This window comes from Gossypium hirsutum, chromosome A11 (genome assembly GCF_007990345.1).
Source record: "Gossypium hirsutum isolate 1008001.06 chromosome A11, Gossypium_hirsutum_v2.1, whole genome shotgun sequence".
Lineage (NCBI taxonomy): Eukaryota > Viridiplantae > Streptophyta > Magnoliopsida > Malvales > Malvaceae > Gossypium > Gossypium hirsutum.
The window spans coordinates 115,962,600-115,974,909 of NC_053434.1; the positions used below are offsets into that span (position 1 = coordinate 115,962,600).

The 12,310-nt window shown below is 36.3% G+C and overlaps 2 protein-coding genes across 3 annotated transcripts; both read right to left on the bottom strand.

Annotated features, from left to right (window-relative positions):
* Positions 1–1,623: 1,623 nt before the first annotated feature.
* On the bottom strand, positions 1,624–3,014 carry LOC107954462 (protein STRICTOSIDINE SYNTHASE-LIKE 10). The gene is made up of 3 exons (XM_016890035.2): positions 2,674–3,014; positions 2,274–2,546; positions 1,624–2,107 (listed from the first exon to the last, which is right to left on the bottom strand). Exons 1-3 carry the CDS (start codon positions 2,982–2,984, stop codon positions 1,624–1,626), a joined length of 1,068 nt encoding a protein of 355 aa, XP_016745524.2. The 5' UTR covers positions 2,985–3,014.
* A 2,397-nt stretch (positions 3,015–5,411) lies between these two features.
* Positions 5,412–8,602, bottom strand: LOC107954457 (protein STRICTOSIDINE SYNTHASE-LIKE 10). 2 transcript variants are annotated; one of them, XM_041080009.1, is made up of 3 exons: positions 8,262–8,602; positions 7,862–8,128; positions 5,412–7,696 (listed from the first exon to the last, which is right to left on the bottom strand). In XM_041080009.1, the coding sequence occupies exons 1-3, from the start codon at positions 8,570–8,572 to the stop codon at positions 7,213–7,215; spliced, it is 1,062 nt and encodes a 353-aa protein (XP_040935943.1). In that variant the 5' UTR covers positions 8,573–8,602; the 3' UTR covers positions 5,412–7,212. The 2 variants fall into 2 exon arrangements, with proteins under 2 accessions (XP_040935943.1, XP_016745512.1); XM_016890023.2 differs by having other exon boundaries at positions 5,415–7,696; positions 7,862–8,134.
* Between the last annotated feature and the right edge of the window lie 3,708 nt (positions 8,603–12,310).

Sequence of the window (12,310 nt, forward strand, 5' to 3'; positions counted from 1 at the left end):
AAAGCTGTTGCAACTATCGGTTTGTCACCTGGATATACCCTCCATCGCACAGACACGGTTATGGAGCATCCGTTTGATTAGAGAAATTTTGGAAGGACATATTCCTAGTTCTATTTCTTGTCCATCCTCTTTGACAAATCTTGGTCTCAGCGGTAACAATTTGAACAGCATACCGGCGTCTCTTACTCGACTCTCCAAGCTTGAATGTCTTCTGTTGTCAAATTGCACAGCCTGTGCACCATTGGTGAAGGAGATATTCCTGGTCTATCCTCGTTGAGAGCTCTTAATCTTACTGGTAATATTCAGCAGCATGGTCCAACTTATATCCATTCAGAAATTCTGGACAATCTAGTAATAATGGATTGTTTTTCAAGTTAAAATTCCTGGAAGGGTCGATTCCGGGTTTCTTGTTTTAGGTGGACGATCCATAAGGAAGGACCACCTTTTCTCGCGTGAATTATTATATCCATTGTCCTTAGAGGATAAATGTACGGTGAGTGTGAAACCAAGAATTTATGGACAATGGATTGCTCTGATCATGAATGCGATGAGCTTGAGATGTCTTTCCAACGCACAAATAGGTTTCCTTGGAAGAAGTGTGGTGTTATGAGAAAGATTTGGAAGATATAAAAGAGCTGCAGTGCATACCTCCAGACACTGAACATATCCATCATCACTCTACCGACAAGGATGGATCCGCAGGTAGCACTTCCCTTGTAAAACGAAAACGTAATATCCATGACGGAGAAGCAGTAATTGTGGTAAACTACTTGACTAGCCTTTTTCAAGATTTTTTCTATTAGTCAAATTTCTCTTTCCCCTCTTATTGTTTGACGTACAAACAGATTTAAAAGATATGAAAATTATGTAATGTTGGATTGTAAGGGTTCATTAAATTGTAAACTATCCACCGTAGTTATGGCTTTTGAAGGCTGAATCCGATGGACATTTATTATTTATTATTGTCTGGTAAGAGGAGGATCAAATAATGGGTGCTTTAGAATTATTGTCGGTTCACGTCCCCTGGCTACAGTAGTGTTGCAAAGAGCATGGTTCCGGGTAGTAAAGCTGGTTTTCCTGCTTTCGGTCTATCGCATCCATCCACCTCTAACAGTGAGTGGTTGCTTAGCCTAATTTGTTATTTGGTCCTTCTTTTACTTTGATACACTTAGTCGACTCATTCAATTTCCCTATTAGGAACACTGATTAGGCATTGTTGAGATGAGAAATTAGGTCATGCTATTTACCTTTTTCTTTTGACCAATCAATTGAAACAGATATTCTTTAATTTGGATTATGGGAATCGGTGCCATGCTTATAAAGTTTACGACGTAAACATTGTGTGATGGAAAAAAGTAGTGTAAGTCGAAGCATGAAGGGGATAAAGCACAATTTTAAAATGTTTGACAACTAGCCCATCTGGTACGCCAAGCTAGCTTACATTCCTCTTGTGCACGAGGCGTGAAGATGTAACGTCTCAATTAGGCAGATAAAGATAATTAAAAGTTTCTCGAAAATAAAATCGTTAAGACGTGTATATATATATATATATGTTTATCGAGTAAAATAAAAACAACCAAGAACAATTAAAAAGTTGTAAAAAGAAAAGAAAAAGAAAATCAATTAGGCATTTAAGATGCCTACGTACGACTTCAAAACAGACCCTATGTATAATTTCCCCCCGTATTCCTCGACTTCACTTATCGAATTAAAAGTTGGTGCGCCCTTTCCGTCCAAGATTTCCAAAACCTTGGCTTCTTCGTTAAACCTCATTCCAATTGGATCTGGAACACCGTTTCCAAGCGCTCCTAATCTACCGCTGTTTAGGGCCACCCAGAATTCGCCCTTTTCGTTCCTCTTTATATTATCCGGAACCCTGGGTAATTCAAGGAATACTTTGGGAGCTGCTTTGGGGTCGTGCACATTGAACTTCAGTATTCGTCTTTTTATCGATTCGTTCACTAGAAGAAACGAATTGTTTGCACTGAAAGCAACCCCGTTAGGGAAAGCTAAACCGTCGTACAAGACGGACACGTCTCCGTTATAAGGATTGTACTTCAACAGCCGTCCGGTTCTATCACCGGAACTTATCAGAAAGTCAGCATCCCTGCACAATTAAAGAAGAATAATTTATCCTTTCGGTATGAAAAATCTCTATATGAATTATTTATATATAAATTCCACTATTGATTATTTATGTATACGTAAGTCCCCCCTGAATAGAATCAACGATTGGTGATAATTTAGAAGCAAAAAAGAGGAAGAAGATGTACCGTCTTTGAAAAAGAGTGCTACTATCGGTAAAGTAAACCATTCCGGTGCTCGTATCGATGTCTAATCCATTCGTAAATTTGAATGGAGCTCCATTTGCCGCCGAAATAGCCAGTCTTATAGCCGTGCCGCCATTTGGCCCAACAACTAAAAGACCGAAATAGGCGTCTGCTATAAATAAATGACACGTTCGACTATCGAACTTCAAGCCCAATGGTCTTCCACATATGGGTTCAACGTTTGAATCTCTTGTGCCATCGCACAATTTCCTTTCCCTGATCCAAAGGAAAAACCAAAAGTTAAAAACCTTGTGATGAAAAATCGATTTATAACTATAAAATAAAACTACAAAAACGAATAGGATCAAAGAAAAGAAAAAAAACGACAAAGATGTGAATCTACCTGAATGGTGAAGGGATGGCAAATTCTTGCCAACCAAATTTCGGCTTCCATTTTAAGATTCTTCCGTCGGATATGCCGACATATGGTCCCTCACCTTTACAATCGAAGGCAATACTTTCCGGTCCGGTAACGCGGTTGAGGTTGATTTGACTGTAGTTCTTGAAAAGAACACCGCCATCACCATCGATGACTTTAGTAAGATTGATATTAATGTAATTTTGGAACACTAAATCACCATCACCGTTAGATGATGAGATGGAAACAAAGAAAAATAAAACAAAAATGGCAAAGGAAACAAATTTTTTCATCATGGTTGGTTGAAGGCAGCAAATTACAATAAAATCCTATGAAACTAAGCGTATGATGAATGATAGTGGAATTGCATGTATCTATTTATAATATTGATTTGGGAGAAAAAAAAATTGAATTTCAATTCAAATCAAATTTGAAATTACAATTTGAGTATAATAATAATAATTATTATTATTCAATAAATCTCCTATTGTTAACTGTTATTGAATTAAGTGTTGAAGTTGTTATTAGTATGAAATTCTTCTATTTAATATTTTTAATTGAATGCTTTATATGTAAATGCAAAAAATTGAGGTGAATATTAAATTATTTAATAATTAAAAATTTATTTTTAGTAGACCGAGTTAATTTCCATTTGAATTTTAAGGACGTGATGTTTTGGTTTTTTCAATGAATATTCCACATGAGTATTTTTGTAGCTTTGACTTTGACGGTCTCTTCTTCACTTCCGCCACCCTCCATGGTACCAACAGCTTGGCTCTTCAGAACTGAATCCGTTGCTAAGAGTCCAAACTTTTCAAACTGGAGAACAGTTTCTCCAAACTGAGCAAATGTGTAGTTTGAGAATGGTGTTGAAGGCGAGTTTTTTTCGCCGAGAGGGTCCTCCATCAGTAAGAATAGAATCAAGTTGAAGAAGGGCTTGAATTTTATTCACTCGGATGGAAAGCAAATGAAGTGGTCTTATTGTATAAATTCGAGGGAATTTGGCAGCGATTGCTTCTAACAACTGTCATCAAATGTGTCGAAGATGATTGCTGGAGCATTTAGGCAAATTTGTGCTTCGGATCCCAACAAATCCTACAGGAGGTGATCAACACCGCAACCTTCTCAAGAACAACAAACATATATAAGAGGCAGTAAATAAATCTCACACCAAGAAAGAAAATATAATTATTCCTTTATAGGGTAGTGGAATGTGATTCTTTAGAATACGGTTGCTAATTGATTAAAAAGCTAATTATAATTTATGAAATTACTCATGGCAATTAATGTTATTATTAACAAATATTTAAAGATATTTAGAAATGAAAATTAATTTGGTGATGATCTCAAGTATCTACGTCTTTTAGATTGGACATGATATTCTTTAATATCATTTCCTTCAAGCTTTCGACCGGACAACCTTGTCGTACTTCTCTTACCATATAGTCGCGTTGAACAAGGGGAATCATCTAATCCTTGTGTTTTACCTTATTTTCTCTCTAATCTGTTATTGTTTTCTACGACCCTTGTATAAGTTGAAAATAATCAGCCTTAAAAGGGTCCCAAAGCCTCATCAAGATACCAGACTTCACAACAGCCTCCCCGAAGTTTCGATTACGGAAGGTTGTACTTCATCCTTCACTTGGAGTGCTTAAGAGACTTAAACTTTTGAATTTAAGAGACTGCAAAAGTCTCCGGAGTCTCCCTACCAAAGTTGGAATGGAATCCCTTGAAACATTAATTCTTTCGGGTTGCTCAAATCTTGCAAGGCTTCCAGAGATTGATGGGAAAATGGAACGTTTAAAGATTCTTGATATCAAGTTGAATATTTTCCAGAGAATTTGCGGCAAGCAGAATTTTCGAAAGAGCTTGACTTGCTTATTATTATCAAATTTTACAGGTGGGGGTTGGTGACACAAGACGATTTTTGAACTAACCTACAACTCAAAATTTCTTGAAATTTTTGTTATACTATATGTATTATTTTTAAATTTGTTAAATAAAAAGAATATTTAAGTTTATTAAAATAAAATTCTTAAAGTTGAGTTTACAATTGAGAAATTCTTAATTAATTAGTTAATAGCTAGTAAAACGTTAATATCATAAGAGGCTAACTATAGTTTATTTAATGAGTTATTATACATGAAAACACCGACCGAAATAAAATGTAGAATTAAGCCATTATAGCACAAATTGATTAAAAACGGAAATAATTTAGACCAGGATTGATTAACCGAACAAAACATGAAGTTTGAGATAGCATTGAGTTTACTTCTTGTGACCCTTGTCGGAATCACCACCATTCAAGGTTGTAACGGCCAGTTCGTACAATCCATCGGCATCAACACCGTACGGAGATAGAAGCAAATATGTGTTTTGGGAAGAGTACCATCCATCGGACAGTGCCAATGAACTCATCGCTAAAGAGCTTATAAAAAAATTTGAATTTACAGAGGTCGATTCTGCTTCTCCAGCTCCGGAATCCGACATTGCTCCATCTGATGATTCATTTTTAAATGTGTGTGTGCATATCATTGCGTTAGCTTTAGATGTTTGTAAAAAAAAAAAAAACCATCTTGCTTGCTTGGTTTAATATTTTGACGAGTTTCTCCATTGCTATAAAGTGTATGTATATATATATATATATATTTTTTTTTTTTAAATGCAAAAGTTAAAAATATTATCATTTAACCAATGGAAAAAAGGTTAATAGAGGACTGTGTCTAAGAATAAAACAACTGGCTCCCTAGATCAGTTGGTTGTGGCTTCATTCTACTGACACGGAGGCCGCAGGTTCAAATCCTGCAGGCCGAATAATTTATTTATTTATTTTACTTTTCTATCTTATCACGACAGGCAGATGAACTAGGAAAGCGATAAGCTGTTGCAACTATCGGTTTGTCACCTGGATATACCCTCCATCGCACAGACACGGTTATGGAGCATCCGTTTGATTAGAGAAATTTTGGAAGGACATATTCCTAGTTCTATTTCTTGTCCATCCTCTTTGACAAATCTTGGTCTCAGCGGTAACAATTTGAACAGCATACCGGCGTCTCTTACTCGACTCTCCAAGCTTGAATGTCTTCTGTTGTCAAATTGCACAGCCTGTGCACCATTGGTGAAGGAGATATTCCTGGTCTATCCTCGTTGAGAGCTCTTAATCTTACTGGTAACATATTCAGCAGCATGGTCCAACTTATATCCATTCTAGAAATTCTGGACAATCTAGTAATAATGGATTTGTTTTTCAAGTTAAAATTCCTGGAAGGGTCGATTCCGGGTTTCTTTGTTTTAGGTGGACGATCCATAAGGAAGGACCACCTTTTTCTCGCGTGAATTATTATATCCATTGTCCTTAGAGGATAAATGTACGGTGAGTGTGAAACCAAGAATTTATGGACAATGGATTGCTCTGATCATGAATGCGATGAGCTTGAGATGTCTTTCCAACGCACAAATAGGTTTCCTTGGAAGAAGTGTGGTGTTATGAGAAAGATTTGGAAGATATAAAAGAGCTGCAGTGCCATACCTCCAGACACTGAACATATCCATCATCACTCTACCGACAAGGATGGATCCGCAGGTAGCACTTCCCTTGTAAAACGAAAACGTAATATCCATGACGGAGAAGCAGTAATTGTGGTAAACTACTTGACTAGCCTTTTTCAAGATTTTTTCTCCTATTTAGTCAAATTTCTCTTTTCCCCCTCTTATTGTTTGACGGTACAAACAGATTTTAAAAGGATATGAAAATTATGGTAATGTTTGGATTCTAAGGGGTTCATTAAATTGTAAACTATCCACCGTAGTTATGGCTTTTGAAGGCTGAATCCGATGGACATTTATTATTTATTATTGTCTGGTAAGAGGAGGATCAAATAATGGGTGCTTTAGAATTATTGTCGGTTCACGTCCCCTGGCTACAGTAGTGTTGCAAAGAGCATGGTTCCGGGTAGTAAAGCTGGTTTTCCTGCTTTCGGTCTATCGCATCCATCCACCTCTAACAGTGAGTGGTTGCTTAGCCTAATTTGTTATTTGGTCCTTCTTTTACTTTGATACACTTAGTCGACTCATTCAATTTCCCTATTAGGAACACTGATTAGGCATTGTTGAGATGAGAAATTAGGTCATGCTATTTACCTTTTTCTTTTGACCAATCAATTGAAACAGATATTCTTTAATTTGGATTATGGGAATCGGTGCCATGCTTATAAAGTTTACGACGTAAACATTGTGTGATGGAAAAAAGTAGTGTAAGTCGAAGCATGAAGGGGATAAAGCACAATTTTAAAATGTTTGACAACTAGCCCATCTGGTACGCCAAGCCTAGCTTACATTCCTCTTGTGCACGAGGCGTGAAGATGTAACGTCTCAATTAGGCAGATAAAGATAATTAAAAGTTTCTCGAAAATAAAATCGTTAAGACGTGTATATATATATATATATATGTTTATCGAGTAAAATAAAAACAACCAAGAACAATTAAAAAGTTGTAAAAAGAAAAAGAAAAAGAAAAATCAATTAGGCATTTAAGATGCCTACGTACGACTTCAAAACAGACCCTATGTATAATTTCCCCCCGTATTCCTCGACTTCACTTATCGAATTAAAAGTTGGTGCGCCCTTTCCGTCCAAGATTTCCAAAACCTTGGCTTCTTCGTTAAACCTCATTCCAATTGGATCTGGAACACCGTTTCCAAGCGCTCCTAATCTACCGCTGTTTAGGGCCACCCAGAATTCGCCCTTTTCGTTCCTCTTTATATTATCCGGAACCCTGGGTAATTCAAGGAATACTTTGGGAGCTGCTTTGGGGTCGTGCACATTGAACTTCAGTATTCGTCTTTTTATCGATTCGTTCACTAGAAGAAACGAATTGTTTGCACTGAAAGCAACCCCGTTAGGGAAAGCTAAACCGTCGTACAAGACGGACACGTCTCCGTTATAAGGATTGTACTTCAACAGCCGTCCGGTTCTATCACCGGAACTTATCAGAAAGTCAGCATCCCTGCACAATTAAAGAAGAATAATTTATCCTTTCGGTATGAAAAATCTCTATATGAATTATTTATATATAAATTCCACTATTGATTATTTATGTATACGTAAGTCCCCCTGAATAGAATCAACGATTGGTGATAATTTAGAAGCAAAAAAGAGGAAGAAGATGTACCGTCTTTGAAAAAGAGTGCTACTATCGGTAAAGTAAACCATTCCGGTGCTCGTATCGATGTCTAATCCATTCGTAAATTTGAATGGAGCTCCATTTGCCGCCGAAATAGCCAGTCTTATAGCCGTGCCGCCATTTGGCCCAACAACTAAAAGACCGAAATAGGCGTCTGCTATAAATAAATGACACGTTCGACTATCGAACTTCAAGCCCAATGGTCTTCCACATATGGGTTCAACGTTTGAATCTCTTGTGCCATCGCACAATTTCCTTTCCCTGATCCAAAGGAAAAACCAAAAGTTAAAAACCTTGTGATGAAAAATCGATTTATAACTATAAAATAAAACTACAAAAACGAATAGGATCAAAGAAAAGAAAAAAAACGACAAAGATGTGAATCTACCTGAATGGTGAAGGGATGGCAAATTCTTGCCAACCAAATTTCGGCTTCCATTTTAAGATTCTTCCGTCGGATATGCCGACATATGGTCCCTCACCTTTACAATCGAAGGCAATACTTTCCGGTCCGGTAACGCGGTTGAGGTTGATTTGACTGTAGTTCTTGAAAAGAACACCGCCATCACCATCGATGACTTTAGTAAGATTGATATTAATGTAATTTTGGAACACTAAATCACCATCACCGTTAGATGATGAGATGGAAACAAAGAAAAATAAAACAAAAATGGCAAAGGAAACAAATTTTTTCATCATGGTTGGTTGAAGGCAGCAAATTACAATAAAATCCTATGAAACTAAGCGTATGATGAATGATAGTGGAATTGCATGTATCTATTTATAATATTGATTTGGGAGAAAAAAAATTGAATTTCAATTCAAATCAAATTTGAAATTACAATTTGAGTATAATAATAATTATTATTATTATTCAATAAATCTCCTATTGTTAACTGTTATTGAATTAAGTGTTGAAGTTGTTATTAGTATGAAATTCTTCTATTTAATATTTTTAATTGAATGCTTTATATGTAAATGCAAAAAATTGAGGTGAATATTAAATTATTTAATAATTAAAAATTTATTTTTAGTAGACCGAGTTAATTTCCATTTGAATTTTAAGGACGTGATGTTTTGGTTTTTTCAATGAATATTCCACATGAGTATTTTTGTAGCTTTGACTTTGACGGTCTCTTCTTCACTTCCGCCACCCTCCATGGTACCAACAGCTTGGCTCTTCAGAACTGAATCCGTTGCTAAGAGTCCAAACTTTTCAAACTGGAGAACAGTTTCTCCAAACTGAGCAAATGTGTAGTTTTGAGAATGGTGTTGAAGGCGAGTTTTTTTCGCCGAGAGGGTCCTCCATCAGTAAGAATAGAATCAAGTTGAAGAAGGGCTTGAATTTTATTCACTCGGATGGAAAGCAAATGAAGTGGTCTTATTGTATAAATTCGAGGGAATTTGGCAGCGATTGCTTCTAACAACTGTCATCAAATGTGTCGAAGATGATTGCTGGAGCATTTAGGCAAATTTGTGCTTCGGATCCCAACAAATCCTACAGGAGGTGATCAACACCGCAACCTTCTCAAGAACAACAAACATATATAAGAGGCAGTAAATAAATCTCACACCAAGAAAGAAAATATAATTATTCCTTTATAGGGTAGTGGAATGTGATTCTTTAGAATACGGTTGCTAATTGATTAAAAAGTAATTATAATTTATGAAATTACTCATGGCAATTAATGTTATTATTAACAAATATTTAAAGATATTTAGAAATGAAAATTAATTTGGTGATGATCTCAAGTATCTACGTCTTTTAGATTGGACATGATATTCTTTAATATCATTTCCTTCAAGCTTTCGACCGGACAACCTTGTCGTACTTCTCTTACCATATAGTCGCGTTGAACAAGGGGAATCATCTAATCCTTGTGTTTTACCTTATTTTCTCTCTAATCTGTTATTGTTTTCTACGACCCTTGTATAAGTTGAAAATAATCAGCCTTAAAAGGGTCCCAAAGCCTCATCAAGATACCAGACTTCACAACAGCCTCCCCGAAGTTTCGATTACGGAAGGTTGTACTTCATCCTTCACTTGGAGTGCTTAAGAGACTTAAACTTTTGAATTTAAGAGACTGCAAAAGTCTCCGGAGTCTCCCTACCAAAGTTGGAATGGAATCCCTTGAAACATTAATTCTTTCGGGTTGCTCAAATCTTGCAAGGCTTCCAGAGATTGATGGGAAAATGGAACGTTTAAAGATTCTTGATATCAAGTTGAATATTTTCCAGAGAATTTGCGGCAAGCAGAATTTTCGAAAGAGCTTGACTTGCTTATTATTATCAAATTTTACAGGTGGGGGTTGGTGACACAAGACGATTTTTGAACTAACCTACAACTCAAAATTTCTTGAAATTTTTGTTATACTATATGTATTATTTTTAAATTTGTTAAATAAAAAGAATATTTAAGTTTATTAAAATAAAATTCTTAAAGTTGAGTTTACAATTGAGAAATTCTTAATTAATTAGTTAATAGCTAGTAAAACGTTAATATCATAAGAGGCTAACTATAGTTTATTTAATGAGTTATTATACATGAAAACACCGACCGAAATAAAATGTAGAATTAAGCCATTATAGCACAAATTGATTAAAAACGGAAATAATTTAGACCAGGATTGATTAACCGAACAAAACATGAAGTTTGAGATAGCATTGAGTTTACTTCTTGTGACCCTTGTCGGAATCACCACCATTCAAGGTTGTAACGGCCAGTTCGTACAATCCATCGGCATCAACACCGTACGGAGATAGAAGCAAATATGTGTTTGGGAAGAGTACCATCCATCGGACAGTGCCAATGAACTCATCGCTAAAGAGCTTATAAAAAATTTGAATTTACAGAGGTCGATTCTGCTTCTCCAGCTCCGGAATCCGACATTGCTCCATCTGATGATTCATTTTAAATGTGTGTGTGCATATCATTGCGTTAGCTTTAGATGTTTGTAAAAAAAAAAACCATCTTGCTTGCTTGGTTTAATATTTTGACGAGTTTCTCCATTGCTATAAAGTGTATGTATATATATATATTTTTTTTAAATGCAAAAGTTAAAAATATTATCATTTAACCATTGGAAAAAAGGTTAATAGAGGACTGTGTCTAAGAATAAAACAACTGGCTCCCTAGATCAGTTGGTTGTGGCTTCATTCTACTGACACGGAGGCCGCAGGTTCAAATCCTGCAGGCCGAATAATTTATTTATTTATTTTACTTTTCTATCTTATCACGACAGGCAGATGAACTAGGAAAGCGATAAGCTGTTGCAACTATCGGTTTGTCACCTGGATATACCCTCCATCGCACAGACACGGTTATGGAGCATCCGTTTGATTAGAGAAATTTGGAAGGACATATTCCTAGTTCTATTTCTTGTCCATCCTCTTTGACAAATCTTGGTCTCAGCGGTAACAATTTGAACAGCATACCGGCGTCTCTTACTCGACTCTCCAAGCTTGAATGTCTTCTGTTGTCAAATTGCACAGCCTGTGCACCATTGGTGAAGGAGATATTCCTGGTCTATCCTCGTTGAGAGCTCTTAATCTTACTGGTAACATATTCAGCAGCATGGTCCAACTTATATCCATTCTAGAAATTCTGGACAATCTAGTAATAATGGATTTGTTTTTCAAGTTAAAATTCCTGGAAGGGTCGATTCCGGTTTCTTTGTTTTAGGTGGACGATCCATAAGGAAGACCACCTTTTTCTCGCGTAATTATTATATCCTATTAGAATATACCATACCCATACTTGCCATACCTTCCATACTACCATACTTTGGAAGGTCAAAGTTATGGGCACCAAATATTTATTTAGTGTTGGCATGGGAAAATAGCAATTTTGGTCCCTAAGTGAATAGTGACTTTGCAAGGTGGCCCTTGAATCTCAACTATAAATAGGCCAACCATTGCTCATTCTCATCATCCCACACTTGCCATTCTCTACTTAAGGCAATTGTTCTCTCTCCCTATTTGTAAAGTTTCACTTGTATTTTTGGAGTGAAATATATTTGGTAGTGCCCGAGGACGTAGGCAAGATTTGCCGAACCTCGTTAAAATTCTGGTGTTCTTTACTATTTATTGTTCATATTTGTGAATTTGATTGTAGTGATTTATTGTGCTATTAAATTACGATAGAGGGATATTCTGGCTAGGAAAGACTTGGTACTTAAGTGATCCTCGTGATCCACCTCTCTTTCCTGGGAATTGAACTTAGTGTGATTTTTAGTACAATAATTTTACTCTTTCACACGCTTCCGCACAACAATTGGTATCAGAGCCAGGTTCGTACTTGGGGAATACGACCGTTTACGGCACTATTCACGTATACGGCACTATTCACGTATACAGTACTATTCACGTATATGGCACTATTCACGTATACAGTACTGTTCACGTATACAGTAGTTGGGATTGAGGAGAAAAATGGCA

Excerpts from the sequence above, each read along its gene's own strand:
- LOC107954462 (XM_016890035.2), bottom strand. The coding sequence starts at position 2,984 with ATGATGAAAAAATTTGTTTCCTTTGCCATTTTTGTTTTATTTTTCTTT. Across the intron at positions 2,547-2,673 it reads GCCATCCCTTCACCATTCAG|GGAAAGGAAATTGTGCGATG; the intron begins GTAGATTCACAT and ends CCTTTGGATCAG. Across the intron at positions 2,108-2,273 it reads AGCACTCTTTTTCAAAGACG|GGATGCTGACTTTCTGATAA; the intron begins GTACATCTTCTT and ends TTAATTGTGCAG.
- LOC107954457 (XM_016890023.2), bottom strand. The coding sequence starts at position 8,572 with ATGATGAAAAAATTTGTTTCCTTTGCCATTTTTGTTTTATTTTTCTTT. Across the intron at positions 8,135-8,261 it reads GCCATCCCTTCACCATTCAG|GGAAAGGAAATTGTGCGATG; the intron begins GTAGATTCACAT and ends CCTTTGGATCAG. Across the intron at positions 7,697-7,861 it reads AGCACTCTTTTTCAAAGACG|GGATGCTGACTTTCTGATAA; the intron begins GTACATCTTCTT and ends TTAATTGTGCAG.